This window comes from Plenodomus lingam (assembly GCF_022343315.1).
Source record: "Plenodomus lingam strain CAN1 chromosome Unknown contig_23, whole genome shotgun sequence".
In the NCBI taxonomy this organism is placed as follows: Eukaryota; Fungi; Ascomycota; class Dothideomycetes; order Pleosporales; family Leptosphaeriaceae; genus Plenodomus; species Plenodomus lingam.
In genome coordinates this window covers 956,111-978,060 of record NW_027093940.1, presented here as the reverse complement: position 1 = coordinate 978,060, position 21,950 = coordinate 956,111, and the positions used below count along the sequence as shown (strand labels likewise).

Here is a 21,950-nt window from a genome sequence, read left to right as displayed (position 1 = left end):
CACCTATTCTAGGTAATCGTCGACAGATGATGCTTCCTTCGCACCTGGGCAGTTACGCTACATGGCCTGAGCAGGGCCGCGAGGCACATGAGTTTCCCCGCCGTAGTTACTAGTTACGTCTTGCGCCCCAGGCGCATCCCCTCTCTCTCTCCCCCTCCCTCTCTCTCGTCTTCTGCTATGCTCATTGTATTGTTTAATCACTACTACGCTCGCAATCTGTACCTTCGCTTGTTGCGACACCGCTAGAGCCAACATCAACACTGGCTCGTCACAAGGTTTGAAGCTGTGGGGTAGCAGCTCCACCCACCATGGTATGTCATCACGCCAGCACAAACTCTCACCGTTTCGTGCCCCCCCCCCCCCCCCAAAGCCTGCCACACGCAACCTGTCTAAGACACACCCGCCATGTATATAGGGTTGTTGCGCTTCCACACCCAGCGCAGGTGACGGCGCCAATGACAACAACATACCTGCCGTACATCCGCATTCCTCGTCTCGCAACATCACGGCCCCGTCCACGCGACAGCCGTCGCATGCCTCCCAGCCCAGCGTACCACCACCACACAGCATTGACGACCGGCCCAACGTCCCCCTCAAACCCATCGCCCCAGACCAACGTTCGCACCTACCCAACGCACTCACCGCCTCCTCCCCGAGCGCGCGCGTCAAACCGCTGACCGACCCCTCCAATACGACATGGACGCCCTCGCGCCTCGAGCAGGAGCGCCGCGACTGGTGGGACACCCAAGTCACCGGCACCCCGGAAATGTGGGGTGCGATTCGACTGGCGGCACAGGCATTGCAGACGGGTGATGTGCAGACGGCACAGGCTATGCTGGATGTCACGGGCTGTACGTGTCCGACGGGCCTGCTATGGAGGGGCGTGTATGATGCGTCGGGCGTGCAGTACAAGGTGCCCGAGTGGGTAGTTGTGCAGCCCGAGGGCCTAGCGGAGGAAGACGAGGCGGAAGCGGAGGCGGAGGCAGAGGCAGAGGCGGAAATACGTGGTGGAGATGGCAGGTTGCGCACGTTGCAAAGCGTAGATGGGGATGCGGGGACGGGCGAGGAGATGGCCCAGGTTCGGGTGCGGACAAGTCATGATCAGAGAGATTGGCTCGTTTCCCTTCGCAGGATGGAGACGGCGGATGCTATTATTCATCGTATCAAGAGTGAGGCACAGGTACGTATATCGAACGCCTATTCACCCCAACCCCACCTTCTTACGAACCTTCCTTCCCCTCCCCTCCATCCCTCTTCACACACCACCACAACCACCACTAACCCAAACAGCTCCCCCCCACCGCCATAATCCGCCTCGCCTACCGCGGCCGCCTCTACAAAGCCCACGAGCCACTCGAAGCAAACGCGTACTGGGACTTTGCAAATCAACATGTTCTCAGTGCTCTTGTCAGCCCGTAGTTTTCTTCTTTTCTTCGTTTTTACATCTTCATTTTGTGTTATCGTGGGCGTTGTGGTTGGAGGGGAGGATGCTGGCGCGTATGCTGTGGGTTGCTGTTGGGTTTGGGAGGTTTGTGGTTGGGATGGGGTGTGTTGCTTCCTCACGCCTCGCTCATACTTGTCCTACTTCCTCGCCTACATTTCTTTCTGATGCTTGCTGATGTTGTTTGGCTTTGGTTATCTGCTTCGGTGTCGTTTGCTCACCTTTTCCTTGTTCTGCTCGACTTTGTTCTGCTCAGGCTTTGTTCTGGTTCATCATGGTATGGCATTGTGGCTTGGAGATACCCCCCTTCCCCCCTTTTCCACCGTTTCCCTCCCCGGTTCCAGCGGGTTGTTGATTTAGCATGTATCCCCCATCCTAACTCGAGTCTGGCCCGTATTCGTATCCGTAATAAATAATTTTTGCAATGAGGGGTTTGGAGGTGTGGGGTGTGGTGGTGTGGTGATGGGTAGGGTGTGGTAATGTAGTGATGTGTCGCAATACCAACTAAATAAAACTCACTAATACATTTGCAAGAAGTAGCGATATACAAGAGATTTCCCCCACAACTAAACATACGCAGGGGCTGCAGTAGCAAAGATCTTAAGTATCATATATCGTATGGTACTATGACTAATCCTCTAACTGATACTATGCTTTAACTGATACTATGCTCTAATCATGATGCTGTGCTCTAGTCATCCTCCTATGCTCTAATCATTATCCTATGCTATGCCGTGCTCTAGTACACTGCTCACCAACACTGGTATTCCAACGATACTGAATGAGAAAATGCAATGAGAATAAGGGAAACGGTATCGGGCTGGTGTTGTATTGTGGTGGTAGGTCGGATGTGTGTGGCTGGTATGGGTATGTGGATTTAGGAATGAGGTGGGAGCGCGGTGTTGTTGTCCTTTTTGCTTTATTGCTGTTGTTCCAGGTGAGGGGAGGAGGGGAGAGGGGAGGAGGGTTTGGAGATTGATATTAGATTCCAAATTCCAAATTCCAGAGTCTAAAATCCCGGGCGCTTTGCTGCTCGTTGTGCACGTGGCGACCGTGGGTGTAGAGTGTTTATATTGGATATTGGATATTGTATTGTAGGTCTGTGTGTCCGTGTATGGCTGTATGGCTGTCTGTGTGTGTGTGTGTATTTTGGGGGAGGGATATGGGGGGGTTACTGCAGAGTCTGGTTGTTTAGAGTGGGGTTTGGGCTGGGTTGGGTTGGGTAGGTGGGGGAGGGGTATGTGTGTGAAGGGGAGAGAGGGGAGAGAGGGGAGAGAGGGGAGAGAGGGGAGGGAGGGGAGGAGAGGAAAGGGAGATGCCAGATGGACTAGTCGAGTCTGCGGTTTGATTGATGAATGAAGCCAGAGGAAGATATTTACTAAACCAATACTCCATCATCCTGAACCGCGCTTGCCCTCAATCTCCCGCCCTGCAGTCTTGAGATTAGAAGGGATACAAAGGGAATCATTTTCTTCTAAGCCAGTGGCCTGGCTGGTCATACGGGGCATATATCTGTAGAGCAAGAAAATGAGAGCGGGGCTGGCTATTTTTACTGCTGGGGCGTGGACACCGAGGAGGGTCGACAAGGTGGGACTACTTCTTTGAGGCCAGGCCTGTTGGCGCAGGGTGGTATGTAGAGGTTAAAGGGGTGAGGGGGTTGTTTTGGCGCCGTGCGTTAGATGAAGGCTTCTTTGGGGGAGCCGAAATATCACCATGGGAAGAGGGTAGTGCGTGTGGGGTATGGATGGGGATTGCAGTGGAGATTAGATGGACGTGAAATGGAGATTAGATGGAGTTGAAAGGTAGATCAGATAGACATGAAATGTAGGTTTGAAGATTGAAATGTAGATTAGATGGAGATTAGATGTATATGGGAATCTAACTACAACATCAGTCCGAGAGAGATGTAGAGGGTCATGCACGACGTACAATACTTGCCTACATGCGGTATAGACTGGTCTATACACATGTCTAAACAGCGGCAGCGCAAGTGTTTTTACAGTCAAGGTAGGTACCTGGTAAAATGAAGGGTATAGTGAGATTGAAATTGTCTCAGTGCTCGGTTGGAGGCCCATCGTGCGTTCTGGGCATTCTGGGCATTCTGGGCGTTGCTTTTCGCTCACGGGTTGTTTGAGTGCCCATCTTAGCAGTACGAGCGTGAAGCGTTGATGGCCTTGGTAGCAGCGGTGCGGTGTATTGGCAGGAGAAGAGAGTCCGGGTAGAAGAGCATGGAGATGTTGATGGGAGGGGGAGATGTGGATTGTCCCGTCTGGGATGGCGATGGCGATAGCGATGACTAGGATGGGGATGTTGCGGCGTTATTGTGAGGCCTTGTTCTTGGAGTCACTCTAAGAGTGTACTTTGTAAGGTACCGTGGATGCAGACGGGACATGGAGATTGAGTCAGGCTAAGGGGCATTCGTACATTTGTCATGAAGTGTACCCATCTCAGAGACGATGTCAGGGTTGATTGGTCGGGCAGACTCGGACGGAATGCAAGACATGAAGCACGGGGCCGTTGGAATCGGAGACGTGCGGCTGGTCTGGAGCAAATGGGTGAGTCGGCAGAAGATGTGTTTCGAACGTGATTCCCCAACTCATTGATTGTTCGCGTGGGCGTTCGTCATACTGTGTGTGTATGTGTGTTGATGAGGGAAACTGGAGCGAAAGGTAAGATAGACGACTTTAACGGGCCGTTGTCTTTTGTAAAACTAAAAAAGTCTGTGATGATCCTATGTACCCGCCATGTCCTGAAAGGTGACTTAGCTAGTGTAAGTGGTAGTAAGAGTACAAGACGACGTCACAGGGCGCAAGTTAGGTATGTTGTCCGTACAAGTGGGGGCGAAAGCTGTATAGTGTCTGCACTGCCACATTCTGAAACAAGTGCGCGGGTAAGTCAGAAGTCCCAGGTATGGCATCAGGCTCCCGAAGGGCCGTTGTTCTCGTCGTGAAATGGGAGGCGGGCGGCCATGTTGAGGTAGGACTGACTCGTCAGATGCAGAAATGTCGTTTCAAACAAGATACCGTGTATAATCAGAAAGCGTCTCTCGCCATGTTTGACGGGCGGGGGGAGGAAACGGACTCGCCAGGACCATGGTTTGCGACATCGCCAAGTTCCCCTTGACGCCATACAACCATGCTTGGTAGATCGATGCATCTACAATGACAATCATTACTGCATACACGCTGCAGTCCATTGGCCACCCGGTATAGAGGAAAGTCTTCCCCAGCCCTGCAGACCCAAACGGCAAGGAAGACGCGTACACATGCTGTGGTGATGCAAAGCAAGGTCGCCACTATGCTCTGTGAAGTCCAAACCATGTTCCCGCCTCCCAGGGTCTCGGGATCCCGCCATGGACCGCCTGCCAAGACACGCCAAGCCTCCTCACTTCCACCCGTCCACCTCATTTGCGCCCTACACACAGCCTCCTCCTGGATGCGCAACCACGAAGCCAGATTCCAACTCATGGGGGAACTCTACGGAACCCTACACATTCCCCCAGTATCTGACCAACGTTCGGATCTTTTTATGGCGTCCGACGAGCGGAGTCTTGTTTGAGGGTGGATACGTGGATACCCGGGTAGGCCTACGCAGCTCATACCCGTAGACACTACTTTCGTCGTCGTCCCATGAGAGCGATTTACAGTCGTGTATGGCAAACTCGAATCAAACCGGATCAGGGATAACCGGTGCTGATCCGATTCTACCATGTCTCTACACGTACGGAGGTTGTTGATCTGGTAGACTTGTTCTCCACAACCCATACGTCACTCTTGATATGCAGTACGTTTTGATGAAAAGGATGCTGCTTTGACTCATGTCCACTCTGCGGGGTGGTTGTAACAAATGTCAAAACATGATCCCAAACTTCATCGAACAATGCCACTGCCTTCTAGACCGACCGTGTAAACGGCTGCGGACTCGACGGCCAGCCACCAGCAATTAGACGCTCATGCGCGACAGTCGGAAGCCTAGCTATCCAGGATCTACCGGTAATGTCCCTACTTCATGCCGTCCTCGGTATTGGAACTGCTCTGTCGTTGGGGAAATAGCGAAGATCAATGCCCTGAAACTACGCTGCTCCGCACGTTTTGTCGTAACAGGAGCCAAGCAACTGTTCCCCCGATACGCGAGTGGGTGGAGCATCCCAGCTTGTCGTGTTTCGAACAAATGAGGGTAGTCCCGTGAACGACGGATACTCAAGAACTTACCCGTCCTTCTCAAACCTGCCCAAATGGGCGGGAACGGGTAGTTTCACGCCCATCACTTTCCAGCAGTGGAGAAGAGTTACTCTATCTGCGGCTGAGTATGCTATCCAGTACGTCTTGGCCGACATGGGAATTACATGTCTCAAGATCGGATGAGGACGACCGACAGACTGCGTGGTACAGAACATCGTGTATAAGAGAAATGTAGAGCCTCTCTATCAAGTTTGGTCACACCAACCATCCAACAGCCCTTCAGATTCGAGATTCATCCAATTCTTCCCTTTGTGCCTTCTCTTCGTTGCTTGACGCAAACGTGTTCGCTAGCCGATATCGATCACTTTCCATACACTCCTCCAATCCAACACCCGGTCCTACGCATTTGACAATACTACCACGATGAAGGTCTCCGTCGCTGCTTCCATCTTGGCTTTCGCCGCCACCACAATGGCTGGCCCTTCTGCCGTATCCCCAAGGAACTTCTTCAGCATGACCAGGCGTTCCGCCCTTCCTATTCCAAAATCCGCCGGCACCGAAACTCTCAAAGAGCCCAGGCGTGTTTCTGGAACTTTTGATGGTGGAATGAAGACTTATGGTCGTGGCGTCCGTTGCTCTGGGTACGTTAGACTACGACAAATGTTTAAACTGCAAATTGACATTGTGATAGTCAAGCCGAGGGTGGTAATAAAGATGCTGTTTTCCTAATTGAGAACGGTGGTACCCTCAAGAACGCGATCATTGGTGAAGACCAGATCGAGGGTGTCCACTGCCTTGGCAGCTGCACCATTGAGGTAAGCCAACGAAGCCAAGCCAACATCAACACATCAAACTAACAGCCATAGAACGTCTGGTGGGCCAAAGTCTGCGAGGGTAAGTTTCTAATCCTGTAATCTTCTTCCTAATCTTCTCCGACTCAAACCTGACGAAATCCCAGACGCTCTCACCATCAAGGGCGACGGCGACGCATCCATCATTGGTGGCGGAGCCACCGGTGCCGAAGATAAAGTCATCCAGCACAATGGCGCCGGTACCGTTACCATCGACGGCTTCACAAGCACCGACTTCTTGACCCTCTACCGCGCCTGCGGAAACTGCAGGAAGAGCGCCGCACGCCACGTCGTCATCAAGGGCGTCAAGGCCTACGACGGTGAACGCCTCGCCGGCATCAACAGCAACTTTGGCGACACTGCTACCATTGACTCTTCCACTTGTGCTACGGGCGTCAAGAACATCTGCCAGGAGTACAAGGGCGTTTCCAGGGGTAGCGAGCCAGAGTCCATTGGTAGCGGTCCTTCCAAGGCTTGCAAGTTCTCTAACATCAAGTCATGCTAGATGCCCTGTTTGGCTTAATGGGGAAGGTGTTGTGGTTGGTGATTGGCTCTATGGTGTAGTCAAGAATCAAGATTGGGGGTGGATCACGGCAACTCGAGATTCTGGATAATCTGAGGTAAGAGGAGGCGAAACCAGACAGCAGCGCTGGCACCATCTTGACGGCGTTTTATCTTCTTGTTTATCTCTTTTGATCACTTTCATTTCTTGTGCAGTATACTTTTCAAGTTTTAGCGCACGTTAGTTGATATGAAAGCATAGGTCTTTCCATCAGCAATATTATATACATGTCAGTGATGTGGACGTCAATACTTTGCACATCTTTCCCGTTTCAAGAAATGATAATGGCAAATGCCTGTTATACCGTAGGTTATCCATGCAGCCGGCTTACACTTCCGCACTGCATCCCAGCACTGCCACAATCCCTGTGTCATAGGTAAAGCTTTTCTCTAACATGACTAAGACCTTGCTCAATTGTAGTATACTGTTCTTCCTTTCCAATTCCAAACTTCAACACGATCCTATTGTTTGCCAGTCGTATATGACCATCTATGCACAGCTGATAAAATATGCTAGATTCGAGCTCCATGTATACTATTCAGAAGCTCTAGTCGACCTGATAATCTTTTTGCCAGCCGTTATGTAAATTTCGGTAGCATTTCTCTCCGCACGCCAATTTTTCTCACCCGTGTGGCATTGCTAGATCACTGTTCATGCTCACTGTATATAGGTAACGCGGTATCAATAGGACTGAATTTGGCCAATTAGACCAGTAAATTATTGGTAGAAGCTCAAGTTTCTCACTATAGAACGATAGCAGAAACTGTCGCCCAAAGTTAGGTTCCATGTTTTTGGTAAAGATCATCTTCTAGCAGAGAAAAGGGAATATGGAAGTTAGAAACTTCAGAGCCATTCTACAAAGGCGTAGCTTGTGTTGTACGGCGCATGTAGGTATAGCTGCCTTTTTTCTCTCCAAAACGCGGCTTTAGCCAAAATTTTACGCTGTCGATGTCGTTGGGAGACGGGGAAGCTGGGGTGTCGGGACCGTCAGCTTGTTGAGATTTTGACTGGCTTAGGGCCTGTTTAGGAGGGCAATTTTTGGGTACATTCTGTGGAGTGGTACTTTGAAGTGGGTAAGCTTGGTGTGTCTCGTAGTGCGTGTATGTGCCATGCATATATTCCCACCCTGGTAACTATGGCTGATCATCACCAGATCGGACTTGAAACAACGAGGAGTTTTCTTTCTCACTTTATGATGCGCAAACGTCAAAACATAAACATGTGTTGCGCATGTAAACATAGTGAGACCATGTCTCTATTTTGTGCAGAGGTTGTAGTAAATAAATGCCAGGAGTAGGAAGCTAATGGTATCGACATCTTTGCGCCTCGTGACTGAAGTAGGCAATGCGTCTACAGCTTCCAACTAATATCATTGCCACTTTAGCCAACTTCCCACCTCACTATTGCTTAGGGTTTAGTTAGGGTCACACTATAAAGTAATTAGCAAAGTGCTATATAAAAATCGTTTCGTATGGTAGAGTTGACTAACGCAAACAACCTGTAGACATATTGTTAGATTATAGTTCACCATGCTTTACTACTTGGACCTGAACTTACCATTCCCGTAACACCAAGCCATGTACAAGTTGAAAAATGATAGTCTGCGAGCATACAGGAGTCTGCAGGGCGCCCCTGATGTAGGGCCGCTACTATCTCAGGTTTGGGTTCATCGAGGACACCCTATCGCACATATTAGCATCTTCCCTTATAACCAGGTTGTCCTGTCGACATACGCAAAAATACTGCCATCCATCACGTTGTCTGCAATTGGATGAAAGCGTTGATGGCGCACTCCATCCATCATTGGTGTTCCACTGTATTTTGGCCAGTGCCAAAGGCAGAGATGCAAGAAGAACTAGCTTCATGTTGTTTATAAGAGAGAGTTGCTAGTCATGCAAAGGAGATAGCAACTTTGGGAGGAAATGTTGGCATCTTTAATACTACAGAAGACCTATAAATAGCTATCAGGCTGTGGACAAAATCCGATCTTGAATCAGGAATTTTACTTCCGCAAAGATCCGCCGGTACCTATTGTGCCTGGGACGGCATTTACAGGACATTTGCACTTTATATTGTATCCCTGCTAGTCCCTGTATTGTACAGAGTCTAACCAGTTGGATGCTGTAGAACAGTCTAACTGTTCCACTGCTTGATGTCTACAATGGACACTTTTTGAATAGTTGGCAGAAATCGGAATGCTAAGCACTACCTGCAAAGCAGAGAAACTTGACGCAAACAAGCTTTGGACACGTTGTTCGATTATACTTACCATATTTTCCATTACCATGGCCAAGCTTGACTATGTTTAAATGTAACTCACTATCCACTTACTAGTAAGACCTTGCAAGGTCCATGGTGTATCATGATTGTTCGCTAATGTCTACCGGATATGACATGATCTTACCAGAAGGTAACACGACTGTTCAGTATTTACCGATCGTTGGAGTACTGGCTGCCTCGGAAGAGTACCCTTTGGGTACAGACCACCTCTGGTCACCTCGGACCACCTCGAATGATCACCTTCTCCACCGCCGGCACGTTTCAGTTGACCAGACATCGGAGCAATCAATCTCAGAAATTCGCAGTGCAGTATCCTGGTTGTTAGCGTCTTCCCTTGTATCTTAGTTATCGCCACTTGGGCGAGATGATGGAATAAATGACCTGACAAGTGAGGGCTTTTTGTATTACTATGGGTACAATTACAAGACCTGCAGATCGCTGCGAGAATACGGGTCGAAATTGGTCCTAAGTTGATGATTTTGCTTTTTATCGGCCCGCCTAAATTAGTATGAAGTGTGCAAGATATTTACTACTGTGTTTCTTTGATTCCCAGAACACTGTACTTTTCACGGCCTGGAACACTTCTCAATGGTTAGCAGAATTTTGATAAGTTGAAGGATGACTAGTTCTATAGCAGGGTTAACTCACGCAAAGAATCTGTATACATATCAGTTTGAAATTCATCTTATTGATTAAACTGCACCATTTAGGCGTAAACTTACAACTCCTGAAAATCCGTTTGATTCACAGGGGGCAATATGGTCTTTATATGCTGAATAACAGCTTTCCTCAAGGTGCTGAGTAGGAAAGGCTGTGTTTGTCTTGTCTCTTTCGGGAAACTGAGTGCCCTATCCTGTTGTTAGCATGTTTTCCCTTGCAACAAAGTTTTCGTGTCCGCATACGCAGAGAAAAGTGTGATCATGTAATTGTGCGCAGAAAGGGTTGACATCTCGCGGCTCTGGCGCAGACCAATAGTTATTAGTATACCAAGGTGCCCAGACTTCCGTTGTTGCCAATGTCAAAGGAGACAGGATCGCGAGAACAATTAGCTTCATGTTAGCTGTAAGCGTGCCAGTCGTGCAAAGATGGAGTCAGAAATAGTGTAATAAGAGGACCTTTTGTACTGGCTCGGGAATGAATGGAAGACCTACCGATTGCTCTCAAGAATGGGGTTCAAAGTCGGCCCTGAACAGTTAGTCTCGCTTTTCTACACTGTCGGCCCGCCAGCACTACGGTCCACTATTGTTTCAAGTAAAGACTCTAGGGTCTTGACCATAGGATTAACAGCCTACCAACAGAGCTATAGATATAGCCACTACAAGCTTCTATATTCAATCAACAAACAGGGGTTGAAAGTAATTTATTTGTATTCTGCATTATCATAATACCTTCACGCACATAGTTTCTTACTGTTCAATATTCTTGCTATAGAGATGAAAGACGTCCAAATTGTAAGAGAGGTGACAGTATAGTCTACAGGCGGCAGTGGTAGTAGTGGAGGTGGTGGCGGAGGAAGAAGCACAGGAAAAGTTAGAGAAGATCAAGGAGAGGACGGGTGGATGTGCTGAGTTATTGAGAAACGAAGTAGATAGTTATCTTATTATGTCATATCATTAAATTGTTGCTCCAAAGGAAAAACCCCTTCGTCTGCCCCATTGCGCGGGGATCTCCCATCGCCGTGCTTTCTCCTTTGGCCTCTGCAGCTGCTCCGTGACTCTTTCTATCTGTACTTACGGGTTATCTTGTGAGCTGAACTAGGCACTTTAAAGATTAGTCTACCTACTGTGAGTTGAGCTGCACAGCACGGTGACGTGCATCTAGCGGTGTAAGCTTACTAAAACGCACGAGCGGAAGGCAACGTATTTGCACCTGGGACCATCGCTGGAGGAGTCTACTGTACACAGTAAGTATTGACCTACTAGAGAGCCTTGAAATGAGTAATTGATAGATCTGATCGCCGAATATTGCCCTTTTGAACATATTTGCCTCTGACTTTGAATCCTGCATCCTCCCCCCTCTCCCGCACCCTATATATCATAATTCATTCTTACTTTTTACTCACCTTTGATCTAGCCGCGCTCCATGCCATTTTCAATCTTTTCCTGTCACTGACCACTCGGAGACTCTCCGAGCATTACCATGCAAATTCTCAGATGTCATCACCCGCCAACACGGACATGGTATATATCAGCACCTTAAGCAAAGATGCTGAGACGACCTTCAAGGATCCAAGTAGTCGTCATATGAAACAATTGGCGTTGGAATGCAAGATTTTTGAAGACGATTGAATGCGTGAAAAAGAAGAGGACTACACCCTTGTTACCAACGTCGTGAAAAAGATCGTCAAGGGTTCGAGCATGATTGAATGTATTGCTTAGCCCCTCTGAAGTGAGCTCAACACACCGAGCCATAGAAGTCCATTGTCTAATATTACATACGCATGATGATAATCCTGTCAGCCGTACGGATATCGCGTGATGGTGCGTATGTGTGGCTATCAGCAGTCCTGTTTGGCCACGAGGTCTACTCCCACTGCGCTAACAAACCAAAAATTATTAATATTAAAGTCGCAATCAGGGCGTGTCATTCATGCCACTGTGTCGCAAACTATCATAGCCAACGACAGGACAATATCACTAGGACTCCTAGTACTAGCGCTCCCTGGGCCACTCATAGGAAGAAGGTAGGATATTCATTTGTAGAGGTATCGTAACATAACCAGCCTTACCATAACTACTAGCATGCACTATGTAGAATAGACGTTCCGAATCTGAGGCTATATTGTGCTAGCCAAAGAGGATTACGATCTCCCATCTCAAGGACAAACGAGACAAGAATAAAACAGCAGGCAACGACAGATGACACCAGTCTCCACTGTCCAGGATTAACTCAGGTAAACCTATTTCGTAAAAACAAGTCCACCACAAAATAAGAACGCAGTATAACCGGTCGCCAAAATAAAAATCCCGTGATTCACATTACCACTCTCGCTCACTACTACTAACACCAAACCACATCAAACACACCCCAAAAGGCAACCCACAAGCGCCCACTTCCCAGCCTTTTCCCTCCTTACACAAAGAAATGTCCAAGGCTGAGAATATGCGTCACAAAATAAAAGACAGTAAAAGACAACATGTCAAGCGCAGGAGACTGCAATCCTCATGTTACTAATTTCCTCTTTCCTCGTAAACCAAGCTAAAAAAATAATAAGGCTCATCCCAGCCTCAACCCAACATAACCCAATCGAACATTAATAATCCAGGATAGCAAGAAAAACTCCTCCAGAAGAGATCCTCACCCCTCGCAGAAATACAAGTCCCACTACCTAGTCCAACCTAATCAAAACTCCCCTTGACAAGAGTGTGAGTAAAAGACTCCAACCACAATCATGTGTATCTGAATAACCTTGCTCACCTACCTTTCAAACCTCCGGTTAATGAAAGCCCCGAGGAAGAAAACAAGCAAAACAGAGAAGAGCAGAGAAGAGGGAAAGAAACAAGATAGAACAGAAAAATTAGATGGTATATACACATTGAACCCCTCCTCCCTACTGCAGACTACAAACGAGGCAAGGTATCCACAAAACCCGTCTCTCTCTGCGTCTGCGTCTGCTTCTGCCCGTACTTCGACCTCTGCCTGCACAAAAAGAAAAGAACTACCTTGAAGACAAGACAGGAATTAGAAAATTCGGGGATAGTTATAGCTCACTTCGAAGAAGCTTGCTCGAGTGGTGAGTGAGCTGCTTCTTGATCTTCTCGCTGTTGCTCTATTTCCTCGTCTTTTGGCGCAGTCTTGTGGGCCGTGGATGCGAGGTGCTGATCTGCTGGAGGAGCCGGGGCATGGCCATTTGTGAGGTCGACTTCGGCTTTGGGGTTGGGTTTGTGACTGCCATTGGTCTGCAGCGCAGCTTGCTTCTGCGCGCTGGAAGATGCGAAACGTGCATGGTCTTCCAAACCATTACCCAAACGAGTCGCGTTCAGCACGTCCTCTCCCGCATTCGCATTCGCATTCGCATTTCCATTACCACCGCCACGACCCCTCTTACCCGCCCTCTCCTTCAACCCCAAACCCCTCACCGCCCTCCTCATACCCTCCAGCCTCGCCTTTTCAACCACTACCATCCGTTTCGCCAACTCCCTCACACATCGCCTCCCCATCTCCACTCTGCCCTCCTGCCAGCTCGCCGCCTCCGCCGCAACAACCTGCTGACTATACCTGAGCTCCCTACCCAAATCCTCGAGCTCTGCGCGCGACTTGTCCATCTTGTCCTGCGCATCGCGCTGAACGCGGGACCGCGCGTCGTCGAGGAGGCCGAGGGGCCAGCGATCGGAGCGGCGAACACTGAGGTTGTGACGGTCGATTGATTTCTGGGTGACGGACATGCTGGCTATGAGGGTGGAGGGGCGGGTGAGCGAGTTGAGGATTGCGGTGATGGTCGAGGAGATGGCGTGCATATTGTAGTAGAAGCCAGCCATGGGATTGGCTTCGCTTTGTGTAAGCGTCCTTGTGTAGCGATCTAGTGCTTGGAGATGAGCTGCGGGTAGAAAGGTCAACGAGTGCAGGGCTGTATTCGCCATCTTGGCTGCGTCGTGCAGATCCGAGGCTGCGGAGCGCACTTTGTTTGTACGTCGGAGTACGGATTTGGAGGCGTGATGGAGAGAGCGAATGTTGTCGCGCATATGTTGAACAAAGGATTCTACTTCCCGCACATCATACATGGGTGCGTACTCTTCGCGGAGACGCTCGACGCGCAATTCGGCTTTGCGGGCGGAGCGCTCGGCAAGCATGGTCGAATCAATATCGGGAACGAGGAAGAACTCCCAGACCATTTCGTGAGTGGCAAAGGTGGGGTGGCGGAGCAGGATTTTGAGGAAGCCATCAAGGCGGAGTTGCATATCGCGAAGGATGGAGCGAGACGGTCTGGATGGAATAAGGTATGGTGAAGCCAGAGTTTGGATCGCGGGTAGCCAGGAGGCGGGGTGTTCTTGAGCGAGCCATTTTGCGAGGTTTTCAAAGTCCTGGGATGACCGGCGGCAGGTTGTGACGGTGATGGTCCCGTTGCGATTTGGTGCTCCGGATTTCAGGACCAATCGAACGGTACCATCTTCCACGAAGAAGGATCGTACCACAGTAGTCGTTCGCCCGTCCGGCCCAGGTTCATTAGAGAGGAGCACGAGGTCGTCGATACGATTGCGAATATCATCGTCTTTGGCCAGCTCGACAGCGGTAAGACCCCGTGCATCTCTAAACGATAAGTCGACTCTGGGGTCTTGGAACAGTATTCTAACCATGTCTGTGCGCCCATACTTGCTGGCAACCATGAGGGGTGTAAACTGCCTATCGTTCGTAGCATTGGCATCCGAATCGCAGTGGTATAGTAGTTTGTTCGCAAGATGCGGATCAGTGATGATGTGGAGTAGACTATTGCCCTTGTTGTCAACGTGCTCATCAAGGTGGAGCGGTTGATCATCGCCTTGCGCATGCGTTGCAGCAGTGAGCGCTTTGTCCACCATGTCATGGTACTCGTGATGGTCGTAAGATCTACACAGAGCAAAGAGTGGTGTCTGTCCATTCTTGTCTTTCAGCCGCCAGGGCAACAAATGACCAATGCGATCTATAAGTCGAGGTTGGTTGAACAGATAATGTGCTACACATCTACCCTTGGAGTCTTGCTTCGCTAGGTACTGTCGTAGCGAATCCGGGCTTGGACTATTATCCAAAATGTAGTTCAAGATCGTGTCTGTTGTCCTAGCGTGTGCCAACTGCACGGCGGCACTTAACAGTGTTGCGCCGTCATTGTTCGCATCTTCGAGAACAAAAGAAGCGGAATAGTATTCCGTGAGACTCAATAGATACTGCAGGGCTTTGTCTTGTTTCGACTCGATGGCCATCATCAGCACTGAATCGCCTTCCACCCCCTGTGTCATGACGAGTTTCTCAATGGATGTGTCGCCCTCGATGCCACTGGTTCTGGAGTCAAGTGTTGTGCGCGATGCAAAGGATCGTGCTGAACCGCTAGAGAGGCTCCGCGTATCCATCGAAACACTCTTCTTCATCTTTGGCGTGTCCTGCAGTGGTGGCGTTTGAGCTCGCTGGAAGGGGAAGATGTGTGCGAGTGGGCCATCCTCACTCTGACTCTTATCGTGAGATGAACTTCGATGTCTTGGTCTCGAGTGGTGATCGCCGTTTACTGTCGTACCATTCATGTGCGGAAGATCTGTGAGATTCGCTGCGAATCTGACAGGATGATGTCTCTCCGGCGGGTCACTTTCATCTGAGTCGTACATGGCTTGATTGAAAGATCTGTCAGGTTCGAGCACGCCTTGCATTGTCGCTAGATCACCAGATTTGGTCGCTTGCCATAATGTCCTGTTGCGCCGACTGGCTCTTCGCAAACCCCCTGAATCTTGAGACAAATACGACAGGACAGCTTCGAACGTGCTCAGTGCATAGCCCATCTCGCCGCTCTCGACGTCGTCGATGAAGATGAAATGCCGCATATATGACAGACGGGCTTGTAGATGCCTGACTGGGGCGCGAATTACCACGATAAGCAACAGTGAGACAAGGGTATCCGCGTTAATAGTAAGAGCATGGTCGCGTTTTTCTGAAATTTGCTCTCCGTTGGTCAATGTTCCTGGTTCCGTATTCGGTAGTGTTGATGTCGAATCTGGCTGTGTGATGTGTTTCTGTACTGCGAGTAATATCTCGAGCATTTCCTGTGGACTTCCTGCCACTCCCATCCTCTTGAACATGTCCACAGCCTTTGACAGCCGTATGGCGAGTTCCTGTTTGCCTTTGCGGCCATTTCCAATGTCGATACCAACTTGCGATATATCAATATCGGTCATCTGTCGCGTCCGGCGCTCCAGATCGGCATCCTCGAGCTGTCGCACTTGCCGTACTCGCGGGAATAGAACTGTATGATGTACCTGCTCCACAATGTAGCGTTCTATCATGCGCTCTACTATGGGGCCAGTCAAGTCGGTCGTTGCGCCCAGTAGCGATAGTTGTTGCTTGTCAACCATTTGGAATAGGTCAATAGCAGCCGTCACAGCCGTCTCGAGCGACCTCCGCATCTGATCCTCCTCATCACTGATCTCCAGGGTCGATATGAAACCGTTTGGACCCTGAGACATACTGCTCTGCCTTGAAAGGGGGGCTGTCTCGGCCGATGACACAGATCCAGCCCTGCGCGATCTTATAGACGACGCCCGCGAACTTTGCGATGGTGTCGCGGGTAGTGGTTTTTCCAGTTCACTAGCGAACTCTTTGAATAGCCTCTCCAGTCCTGGCTGCAACTGGCGCGCAATCATTGGGAAATGGTTGAGGAGGTCGCTGAATGACTTGACTTCCTTCTTCCGTGGCAGGGACGAGCCCGCGCCGGCAGAAGAGCTCCCTGTTGCGGATTGTATGGCAGCGACATTATTATTGGATGCGATAATGGCTGGCATGATGGGCGTCGCGTCGTAGGTGCCTATGAGCGGACGAGAGATGAAGTAGACAAGCCATGGCTGCGCATCGAAGGAGTCTGGGTAGAAGATGGTGTCGCTCAGCAGTTGTGCTTGGTTCAGCGTCTTGAATCCTGCAATCTGTCAGCGCTCAATATCCCTCATGCCTCTCTCTGCATCTCATGCGCCTGCGCACCCTTGTTGCTATATATGAAGGCATCCTTGACGATCACCGTGCGACCATTGGCCGTTGTGAATTGCTTCGCCTTGCCGCGCGTTTCTCTGAAGCTGGCAGCGTCCTTGATCTGGTTGTTGGGGCCCACGCCGCCGGGCACGCGCAGGACATGACTGGCAAGAAAGTCCTCCGACCCACTGAGGTCAACGTAGGAGGCATTCGATTCCTTGTCGCGCGAGGACAGGAGGACTTCAGTGGTAGGGACAAGCAGAACCTGGGCGCTTCTATTAGCTCTCCTTCTTCATGGCCATGTGCATAGTTATGGTGGGCGGAGGGGGCACGTACGTGATGCTGGACTGGCTGACACTGGCTGGGGAGTGCGCTCCGGAAGAAGGCCCGTAAGAAGGGATTCAGGACGGGAGGCATTCAATCGACATTCACCAGGGCTTCCTAGGGTCTTCGGCATGCAGAGAGCATGTGCGCTCGCGATCGGTACCGGGCAGGCCGGCGGGTGTTGTGGTGTGAGTGATGAGGGTTAGATTGGGCTGGGCTGGCTGTTGCGGGCGAGGAACGGGGCGGCGCTCTGGAGTGATGGACGGCGGGTGGGTGGGCGCTCGGAATGCGGAGTAAGGCTGCAAGCTTGTGTGTCTGTGGTGTGTTTATGTGGGTGCCAGCGTCGGCCTGGGGGAGTGGCGTGAAGGCGCAATTTGTTAGCACTTTGGGGGGGGGGGGGAGGGGACAGAGGCAGCAAAGTCTTGGAAGTGTGAGGAGAAAAAGGAGCAGTAGGCAATGCGATCCAGCACCAAGAAGAAAGACAGCAAATAGTCAGTCTGGGCTTGTGAAGTGATCAGACTGGGGTTTGCGAAGAAGGTGAGCAGGCCTCGCGTACTGTGTCGGTCGTGGTAGCCTGTAGGGTCCATCTATGTATGGAGTTACTACTCCTAGTTGCATCGTATAGTTACCGGTAGCCCTGACTCTTAGTTACCAAGGAACGCGACTTTTGCCCTTTCGTCATCGCCGTTCCGCGCGCCCCCTGGTGACCCTGGTGAAACCCTTCCCCGGCTCGTCCCACGGCTTTTTTCTTCGTTTAAGCTCACGACATGGTCTGTCTGTCTGAATGATACTTAGATAGTACATACACATGATGCATCGCACGAGCACACGGCCAACGTCGTACCGATAGAATTCATCCATGGCCACTTATCCGCTACCTTTGACTCGACAACAACCTGTGCAGCCTTCAGAACTCGCTCACGTGCATCTACGCCGCCTTGCACAGCTTCGTCCCATAGTCAATCACGCTCCACTTCTCCGTCCCAGGCGTCGTCTGCGCATAGAAGAGGCCGTTGGCATCATACCTCTGGCGAATCTGCAGCAGGCGACCGTAGTTGGAGCCCCAATAGGCCTCCTGCCAGTTCGGCTCGTAGAGATCGCCCTCATTCACGTAGCTAGCACCGCCAGGCGAGACATCCCTCAGCCTCTGTCCAATGATGTTTGTGTTGTAGTGCTCACGTTCCTTCTTGACTTCCCAGGATTCCGTACCCGAGAGCAGCACATTGGTGATGACGAAGCTGCTCCCATTGCGCCACGCAGGGTGGATCGCATTATCTACTGTCGCCCATGCATGTCCAGGGTTCACAATGTGCCCAACATTTAAGCCCATTGTGTTCGAGTCGGGCGAAGCAGCGAACAGGAGAGCATCTGCAATGCCATCACCGTTCTGCGCAATGTCTTGCTGGGTGAAGAGTCGACCGCCAACCACGGAGTTGCCGTTCGCTCCCTCGTCCTCGAACAGGTCCAGGTACAACTCGAAGAAAGTGGGGAATGCCTTGGTGTAGGCATCATATGGAATTTTCGCAGCATCAAGCTGAGTGTAGAGGGGTTCCAAAACCTCCTTCAGTTTAGCCTCATCCATATTAGGTCCCACAAAAGGCGCAACATGCAGGCGTCCAGGCCCAGGGCCGAGTTCAAAGTATACGAACATCCCGTGGTTGCTATAGTGGTTTGACAAGTTGTGGAATATCCGGAAAGCTTCGTTGAACACCTTGGTGTCGTTCGTGTGTGTCGAATTGATGTTCAGAATGGTCCCAGCGGTGGGTATCTCAGGGAATGTCTTGACGGTAATAGCAACAACCACAGCGAATGAACTGGGGCCACCCCCCTTCAATGCCCAGTATAGATCCGCATGGCTTTCAGCATTTGCTGTGACAAATTCGCCCGCAGCCGTGACAACATCGAAGGACAGGACATTGTCAGCGCCCATCCCGTAGATTCCAGTAAGCGGACCATGCCCTCCACCCTGGATGTAGCCACCTGCCCAACCAACCGTCTATAGCCAATTAGCCTCGTAGGATGAGTGATTACCTTTCGACTTACAGGACATTCTCCACCGACAATAACCACCTTAGGACTTTGTGCAAAAGCCTGGCGGTACAATTCGCGGCCCTGGACACCTGCGCCGACAGTAGCTGCACCGCCGGACCACTCGCCGACACCAGTATACTTCTTCACAAACGTGACGTCCTTGAAACTGTGCGTGTTGATGATCAAAGAACCAAAGCCAGTAGATCGCCCCCTGCAAGGTTATGAGCACCCATATTGAGCCAACTGCGCACTCACTTACATGAAATCATGGCCAGTATTGCGGATAATTAGACGTAGATTGCGTTCCCGTGCGAAATTTACCCCGGCTTTGATCTGCTCCTTGGTCTTTGCCAAAATGACATACTGTCCGTAGAAGCCGCGTGTGCAAGGCTCTGATGGGTCGTCTGTAGGCAAGCAGGTATTATTGGTATACAGCGGCCAGAGGGCTGCAATAGGATGATCAGTTCTGCCACCATCGTTAGTCACTACTCCTACCCTCTCCTTCCTGGAAGGCCAACCTACGCCCATTGCTCGTTCGCCCAATTTGCCTGTGTATCCGCACATTTGGCTGCATCATAGACACTGATTGATGAATTGCCAAGCGACTTATGGCATACAGCGCCAGGCGGAATGGCAACCTGCAAAGCCCCGTTGACTGTCTTGTTGAGTTTGTCCCAGTCCTTGTTGGTCGGCCAGCAGGCATTGTCTGCATAGCATTTGCACTGATAGTCAACACCGTCAACATTCTTGACTTCTCCAATCCATTTGGTGCCCAATACACCATTGGCCGCCAACAGGAGCAAAGCGAATGGTGAGAAGCGGCCCATCCTGAAAAAAAAAATTGAAGAACAGAAGAGCTGCTTTGCCACCTGAGACTTGTGGTATGCCTCGCATTTATAAACCCAGCCAACCTATTGCCCCTCATCAATCTAGTCTACTCTTTGGTCTAGCAGTGCCAACAGGGCTTCTATGCTGGCTGGAGAGCTTCGTAAATCACCAAAGTTCCCTTGTAACAAATGCAGTGGCTTAGCGATAAACCAATGAGCAATATACGGGTCGCCACTATGGTCTTGACGGCTTGTCACCCTGCAAGGGTCCCAGTATTAGGTTCCTGTAAGACGCTTATGCCGCGATCAAACAAATGGAGGAACATGCCGGATTGGGTGGTTAGTAGTACGGACACTCGAGTGGACATTCACTACCGTCAGATCTCAGGTATGGCACTTTTCTGCTCTTCCTATTGCCCCGGCTAAGCTTGGTGTGTCGCCGCCATCTTGGAATCTAGACTCTAAAAGAACCCTCCCGGTTTCCGAGCCGTTGTTGATGCAGGAGTGCGGGTCCTAGATAAACATGGTGGCATGGTTTTGCCAGAGGTGGACACAACTTTACCCAAGTAGATGGTCTTCTTCGGCATATCAAGTCGGACCTTTCGTTTGAATGTGCTGGTGAATGTCTTATTGGACAGCTAAGATCTAAATAGTCGGAGCTTAGATTGGAACATGCAGGCACCGCAGCCTGAAGGCACCTTGCGTATAGTGATTTCCCATACGCCCGGTCGAGCAAGGAACGTAATTTATAGGCGACGAGTATTCACTGTACGGGATGCGGACAATGATTTTGTTGCCTGTTTACGCGACATGTCCACCTGCCTTGTCATATGAAGGCTGCATGAGTGGAGAGTGCTAGGGCGAGCCTGTGCATGGCGTGCTGGGCTGCTCTTTGTGTTGTATCTGTAGCCAACTGGAATGCGCGGTGGCACAGATAGCCCCGATGGACTCTAACTTAACGGTGGATCTTGTTCACAAGACTCCGCTTTTTTTGCGGACCGCTGCGGCATTTCATATAAAATATGGCATGGTGTGGGAGCGGCGCGCTTCCGACGACGCTCCACTAGACCAGCCTCAAAGTCCCAAGTCCGATTTTGAGACTCAACAGGCCGCCAGCTGTCGGCAGATGTACATGAAGAACTTTCCCTCTACATCCTCTTTCGTAAGCGTCAATATGGACGAAAAAGTTTGCAGTGAGCAATGACTCGGCGAAAACACCTGTGTAGCGACCCGTCTGCGAACACTTAAAATCTATATCGCCTTTTCAGAACCGCCATCTTCCCAAGCGCAAATACGTTTTGGATTATCCTATGGTCGTCTGAATACGCGTTATAAAGGTATCGATCATGGCTTCCTCGAAGCTGTTCATCGTACATTTGATACGAGGGCACTACGTGGTGGCAATTAGTTTGCTGACGGTTCTTAGCGTAGTGACTACGGTACGGTAACCTTAGATCTAAACGGGGAAGATGATCCTGAATCCAGTCACGTGTCGTCCGAACTCGGGCAATTTTATTTGTTCCGTCGGTGGTGCCGATACTGCCTTTGTCTGACGCAGACAGTGATAGCATTTCTGGTACGAATATACAAATATTGGACTGGACTGTAATCGTCTGTTTAGAAACAGAGGTAGAAGTCATGAGCGTCCTTATCAATGAGATGGGCGTGGCCGGTGTTTGGTGAGGCCGTAGCTACGCGTTGTTCAGTGAGTGAACAAGTCGCATGATTTGTTTGGCATCATTAATAATGGGTATTTTGCCTGAATGGAGATAAAACAAGTGCTAGAAGTATTGCGAACAGCAAAGGGAAACAATT

General features: G+C 50.3%; 7 protein-coding genes across 7 annotated transcripts; 3 read left to right on the top strand and 4 right to left on the bottom strand.

Annotated features, from left to right (window-relative positions):
- Positions 1 to 308: 308 nt before the first annotated feature.
- Positions 309 to 1,419, top strand: IAQ61_006054 (uncharacterized protein; the record flags this gene model as incomplete). The annotated part of the gene is made up of 3 exons (XM_066097039.1): positions 309 to 311; positions 416 to 1,180; positions 1,291 to 1,419. The coding sequence occupies 3 exons, from the start codon at positions 309 to 311 to the stop codon at positions 1,417 to 1,419; spliced, it is 897 nt and encodes a 298-aa protein (XP_065953031.1).
- Positions 1,420 to 4,892: 3,473 nt separating this feature from the next.
- IAQ61_006053 (uncharacterized protein) lies at positions 4,893 to 7,301 on the top strand. Its single transcript, XM_003835874.2, has 4 exons — positions 4,893 to 6,263; positions 6,314 to 6,437; positions 6,489 to 6,516; positions 6,581 to 7,301. Exons 1-4 carry the CDS (start codon positions 6,046 to 6,048, stop codon positions 6,976 to 6,978), a joined length of 768 nt encoding a protein of 255 aa, XP_003835922.2. The 5' UTR covers positions 4,893 to 6,045; the 3' UTR covers positions 6,979 to 7,301.
- Positions 7,302 to 8,592: 1,291 nt separating this feature from the next.
- Positions 8,593 to 8,921, bottom strand: IAQ61_006052 (uncharacterized protein; the record flags this gene model as incomplete). Its single annotated transcript, XM_003835875.2, has 2 exons — positions 8,593 to 8,715; positions 8,769 to 8,921. Coding segments are annotated over 2 exons (276 nt in total), but the record flags the coding sequence as incomplete, so codon positions are not given.
- A 923-nt stretch (positions 8,922 to 9,844) lies between these two features.
- Positions 9,845 to 10,362, bottom strand: IAQ61_006051 (uncharacterized protein; the record flags this gene model as incomplete). Its single annotated transcript, XM_066097038.1, has 3 exons — positions 9,845 to 9,896; positions 10,038 to 10,168; positions 10,303 to 10,362. Coding segments are annotated over 3 exons (243 nt in total), but the record flags the coding sequence as incomplete, so codon positions are not given.
- Positions 10,363 to 13,022: 2,660 nt separating this feature from the next.
- IAQ61_006050 (uncharacterized protein) lies at positions 13,023 to 17,866 on the bottom strand (the record flags this gene model as incomplete). The annotated part of the gene is made up of 3 exons (XM_003835878.2): positions 17,290 to 17,866; positions 16,966 to 17,218; positions 13,023 to 16,903 (listed from the first exon to the last, which is right to left on the bottom strand). Exons 1-3 carry the CDS (start codon positions 17,368 to 17,370, stop codon positions 13,023 to 13,025), a joined length of 4,215 nt encoding a protein of 1,404 aa, XP_003835926.1. The 5' UTR covers positions 17,371 to 17,866.
- On the bottom strand, positions 17,867 to 20,606 carry IAQ61_006049 (uncharacterized protein). Its single transcript, XM_003835879.2, has 4 exons — positions 19,831 to 20,606; positions 19,568 to 19,774; positions 19,321 to 19,519; positions 17,867 to 19,273 (listed from the first exon to the last, which is right to left on the bottom strand). The coding sequence occupies exons 1-4, from the start codon at positions 20,133 to 20,135 to the stop codon at positions 18,206 to 18,208; spliced, it is 1,779 nt and encodes a 592-aa protein (XP_003835927.1). The 5' UTR covers positions 20,136 to 20,606; the 3' UTR covers positions 17,867 to 18,205.
- A 463-nt stretch (positions 20,607 to 21,069) lies between these two features.
- IAQ61_006048 (uncharacterized protein) lies at positions 21,070 to 21,457 on the top strand (the record flags this gene model as incomplete). Its single annotated transcript, XM_003835880.2, has 2 exons — positions 21,070 to 21,297; positions 21,362 to 21,457. Coding segments are annotated over 2 exons (324 nt in total), but the record flags the coding sequence as incomplete, so codon positions are not given.
- Positions 21,458 to 21,950: the final 493 nt, after the last annotated feature.

What these genes read in the sequence shown, in the direction of transcription:
- IAQ61_006053 (XM_003835874.2), top strand. Translation starts at nt 6,046, where the DNA reads ATGAAGGTCTCCGTCGCTGCTTCCATCTTGGCTTTCGCCGCCACCACA. An exon ending in TTGGCAGCTGCACCATTGAG is followed by an intron (nt 6,438 to 6,488) that starts GTAAGCCAACGA and finishes TAACAGCCATAG; the next exon opens with AACGTCTGGTGGGCCAAAGT. An exon ending in GTGGGCCAAAGTCTGCGAGG is followed by an intron (nt 6,517 to 6,580) that starts GTAAGTTTCTAA and finishes ACGAAATCCCAG; the next exon opens with ACGCTCTCACCATCAAGGGC.
- IAQ61_006049 (XM_003835879.2), bottom strand. Translation starts at nt 20,135, where the DNA reads ATGGGCCGCTTCTCACCATTCGCTTTGCTCCTGTTGGCGGCCAATGGT. An exon ending in TGGGCGAACGAGCAATGGGC is followed by an intron (nt 19,775 to 19,830) that starts GTAGGTTGGCCT and finishes CGATGGTGGCAG; the next exon opens with AACTGATCATCCTATTGCAG. An exon ending in TTGTCGGTGGAGAATGTCCT is followed by an intron (nt 19,274 to 19,320) that starts GTAAGTCGAAAG and finishes AATTGGCTATAG; the next exon opens with ACGGTTGGTTGGGCAGGTGG.